The 4323-nt window shown below is 33.3% G+C and overlaps 1 protein-coding gene across 1 annotated transcript; it reads left to right on the top strand.

Moving 5' to 3' along the window:
- The first annotated feature begins 2267 nt into the window (after positions 1 to 2267).
- Positions 2268 to 2612, top strand: LOC107961094 (uncharacterized). The gene has a single exon (XM_016897331.1). It carries the CDS (start codon positions 2268 to 2270, stop codon positions 2610 to 2612), a length of 345 nt encoding a protein of 114 aa, XP_016752820.1.
- The last annotated feature ends 1711 nt before the right edge of the window (positions 2613 to 4323 follow it).

The raw sequence follows: 4323 nt of genomic DNA, 5'->3' as shown, positions 1-4323 counted from the left end.
CTGTCTCCCTGGGGTGCACCTGTTTTGTTTGTAAAAAAGAAATATGGCTCTTTGAGACTGTGTATAGACTACAGACAGTTGAACGGAGTCAAGATCAAAAATAAAAACCCTTTGCCATGTATCGATGATTTATTTGATCAATTGAAAGATACCACAGTGTTGTCAAAGATAGATCTCAGATCTGGGTATTATCAATTGAAGGTTAAAGACTGTGATGTGTCAAAAACTGCTTTCAGAACTCGTTGTTGTCATTATGAGTTTTTGCTAATGCCATTTAGTTTAACTAATGCCCTTGTTGCTTTTATGGATTTAATGAATCGATTTTTTCAACCTCATTTGGATAGATTCGTTGTTGTGTTTATTGACGATATATTGATCTATTCCAAGACAGAATCTGAGCATGCTCAACATTGAGAATTATATTATAGACTTTGAGAGAAAAATAGTTGTACGTAAAATTTAGTAAATGTGAGTTTTGGCTTTGAGAGGTTAGGTTTTTGGGACACATAGTATCAGTTGATGGAATTTGAGTTGATCCGAGTAAAGTTTCTGCTGTGATGAATTGGAAGACTCCGAAAAATGTTTCAGAAGCGTGAAGTTTTCTGGGTTTCACAGGATACTATCAACATTTTGTTAAAAACTTTTCGATTATTGCTTCACCAATGACCAGATTATTACAGAAAAATGTTGAGTTTGCTTGGTCCGATAAGTGTCAACAGAGTTTTGATCAGCTGAAGAACATGTTGATGGAAGTTCTAGTATTAACTCAGCCTAAATTTGGAGTAGCGTATGTTGTCTATAGTGATGCATGTCTCAACGGATTGGGTTGTGTGCTTATGCAAGAAGGGAAAGTAGTAGCTTATGCTTCTCAGTAGTTAAAGTCGCATGAAAAGAATTATCCTACTCATGATCTCGAGTTGCTTGCGATTGTATTAGCTTTGAAGATTTGGGGACATTATTTATATGGCGAGAAATGTCACGTGTTTACAGATAAAAAAATTTTAAAGTATTTGATAGCTCAAAAAGAATTGAATTTGAGACAGAGACAATGGTTAGATCTACTGAAAGATTACGATCTGGTTATTGATTATCATCCGGGAAAGGCTAATGCAGTTGCATATGCACTCAGTCGAAAGTCATAATTGTTTGCACTTTGAGCATTGAATGCTTATTTCATTCTGAATGAAGATGGTTCTATATGAGCAGAACTGAGAACGAAACCCCTGTTTCTTCAACGAATTCGAGAATTGCAAGATGAAGATCTGAAGTTGGTGTTGAAATGAGAGATGGTTTAGAATAATTTGAGTTTAGAGTACAGTGTTGATGATAGTGGTACATTGCGTTATCACGATAGAATTTGTGTTCTGAGTAATTTATATTTGAAGAATGATATTCTTTGTTAAGCTTACAGTAGTACTTATTCTATTCATCTGGGTAGCACAAAGATGTATTCTGATTTGAAATAGATGTATTGGAGGCTAGGTATGAAACGAGAAATTTGTGAATTTGTAGTTAAATGCTTGATTTGTCAGTAAGTGAAAGCAGAACATCAGGTACTGTCAGGTCTACTATAACCTGTTATGATTCGTAAATGGAAGTGAGAGCGAGTTACGATGGATTTTGTATCTGGTTTACCCGTAACTTTGAGAAGGAAAAATTTGATCTGGGTGATTGTTGACAGATTGAGTAAATCGACACATTTTATTTCAGTAAGAACATATTTCTCACTTGAGAGATTACCAAAGCTATATGTAGCTGAGATTGTGAGACTACACGAAGTTTCGACATCTATTATTTCAGATTGAGATCCGAGATTTACATCGAGATTTTAGAGCAAACTTCATGAAGCTCTAGGCACTAAGCTTAATTTCTGCACAACATTTCATCTTCAGACTGACGGGCAATCAGAAAGAGTGATTCAGATTCTGAAAGATATGTTGAGATGTTGTATACTCAAATTTGAAGGTAACCGGGAAAAATACCTACCGTTAGCTGAATTCGTATATAATAACAGTTATCAATCCAGTATAAAAATGGCATCAATTGAAGCTTTTTACAGAAGAAAGTGTAAAACACCATTGTATTGGTCAGAATTGAGTGAATCTAAAATGGTGGGACTTGATTTGATTCGAGAAATCGAAGAGAAAGTTCGAATTATTCGGGATAGTTTGAAAGCTGCATCTAATTGTCAGAAATCATATGCAGATCTGAAAAGAAAAGATATAGAATTTGCAGTTGGCGATCGAGTATTTTCTCTGTGGAAGAAAATGATGCGTTTCGGCAAAAAGAGAAAGCTGAGTCCGAGATTTATAAGACTGTATGAGATTGTTGAAAGAATCAGCCCTGTAGTTTACAGATTAGATTTGCCCTCTGAATTGAAGAAAATCTATAATGTGTTTCATGTTTCAATGGTGAGGAGGTACATATATGATCTTTCGCATGTGGTTCCTCATAGTGAGATTGAGCTACAGCCAAACTTGATGTATTCGAAAGAACCGGTAAGAATTTTAGCTCGAGAAGTCAAAGAACTACGGAATAAACGAATACCGTTAGTAAAAGTCTTGTTGCATCGTCATGGTTCAGAAGAAGCTACCAGAGAAATCGAAGAATGAATGAGATTACAATATCTGAATCTATTTTGAGGTAACAATTTCGAGGACCAAATGTCCTAAGGGGGGGAGAGTTGTAACAACCTGATTTTTAGTGGGATGGAATAGTGGTTTCGGGACCACAAATTTCCATCGTTTCGACTCGTAAATATTATTTTTAGAATATTTATAGATTCAATATAATCGTATTAAAATTTGGTTTAGAAATATTAACGTATAGATAGTTAATTAAAGAAAAATGACTAAATTGTAAAAGGTGCAAAACTTTAATTAAAGAAAAATGACTAAATTGTAACGGTGCAAAACTTGCAAATTAAAGCAATTAGGTGATGAGATGATTTAATTATAAAATGAGGAAGGGTTTAAGTGATAACTAAGCCATAAATAATGAGTGGGACGACAATTAGAATTAAAAAATGAAAGAAATTTAATAATAATGGCATAATTGTAAATTTTTTTTAAATTAAAACAAAACAAATTGAAAATTTAAGTTTCTTTTCTATTCATTTTCTTCTTCAATGGCCGAATGCTAGGGTGAGGAGATAGTTTCGGGTAACATAAAAAGTTTCCATGTAAGTCCATTTTGATCTCGATTCTTGTAATTTTTATGTTTTTGATATCGTTGCAACTAGGTCCAGCTAGCCCGTACCTCCGTTTTTAATTCTGTTAAAAATTTTGGAAGTTTCCATTGATGAATATTGAATTTTTTTGATGAATACCATGTATTTGGAACTTTGATTATGTTATTTGATGAATTTGTTAAGAGATTTTCATTAGATTTAGATTTTTAGGATTGAATTGTGAAAATGTCAAAATATTAGGGTTGAATAGTGAATTTGATGTTTACTAAGGGCTTTTGGAGGGCCTAGTATATTTGGATAAAATATTAACTTGTGAAAATTGGTTAATTTGATGAAATTCGAGTTAAAGGACTAAATTGGAAAAATGGTAAAAGTTTGGGGCAATTGTGTAATTTTGAAAAATAAAAGGTTATTAATTGTAAAATAGTTTGGAATTGAAATATATGCTAATAAAATAAGAATTTAACATTTTAGATCAAAATCCGGTAGAGACTCGTGGGAAAGGAAAAATAGCGAAATAGTCCCTAAACTTCTACAACGACTACAATTCAGTCCAGGTAAGTTTGTACGGTTAAAATTTAACATTTGTATAAATTTATGATTTCTATTATATATAAGTTCTATTGTTGGAATTGAAGTATTGTTGGAATTATATTATCGAATTTAATACTCAGTTTGGATTGGACGCGGGATTTGAGTACATTCGTGTTTGGTGTATGACAGGGGTTTGGAGTGGAGATGGTATTGGAGGGAGATATCGGCATATTACCCAAGAAAACTGGGGTTCCACATTTGTTGCGAACTCTCACGTTTTACTTTCTGTTTGGTGTGATGTGGGAGGACCAGCTCTTAGGAGCTTCTGTTGACGATATACTCTTACCCGTAAGTCGTTCTTCAAATGAAAAATCTCGATAAGGTAATTTTTTTAATGAATTTGAAAGATATGTTGTTTATTTCATATTAATTTGAATATGGATGAATTTATCAATTGAAGTTGTGAATGACAGGTGGTTCTTTTGGATGGTCAAATTTACTAAATTTCTTTAAGCTTAATTGTGTTTTTTAAGGTCATTGTAGATTTTTGGAAGGTTGGACGATAGGACCGGCACTCAAGTTACACTATCGAGCTTATC

Source organism: Gossypium hirsutum, chromosome A05 (assembly GCF_007990345.1).
Source record: "Gossypium hirsutum isolate 1008001.06 chromosome A05, Gossypium_hirsutum_v2.1, whole genome shotgun sequence".
NCBI lineage: Eukaryota > Viridiplantae > Streptophyta > Magnoliopsida > Malvales > Malvaceae > Gossypium > Gossypium hirsutum.
Note: the sequence above shows the minus strand (reverse complement) of the source record. Positions and strands in the feature narration are given on the sequence as shown.

Bases quoted from the DNA above. Each gene is read 5' to 3' on its own strand.
- LOC107961094 (XM_016897331.1), top strand. From the start codon at position 2,268: ATGATGCGTTTCGGCAAAAAGAGAAAGCTGAGTCCGAGATTTATAAGA.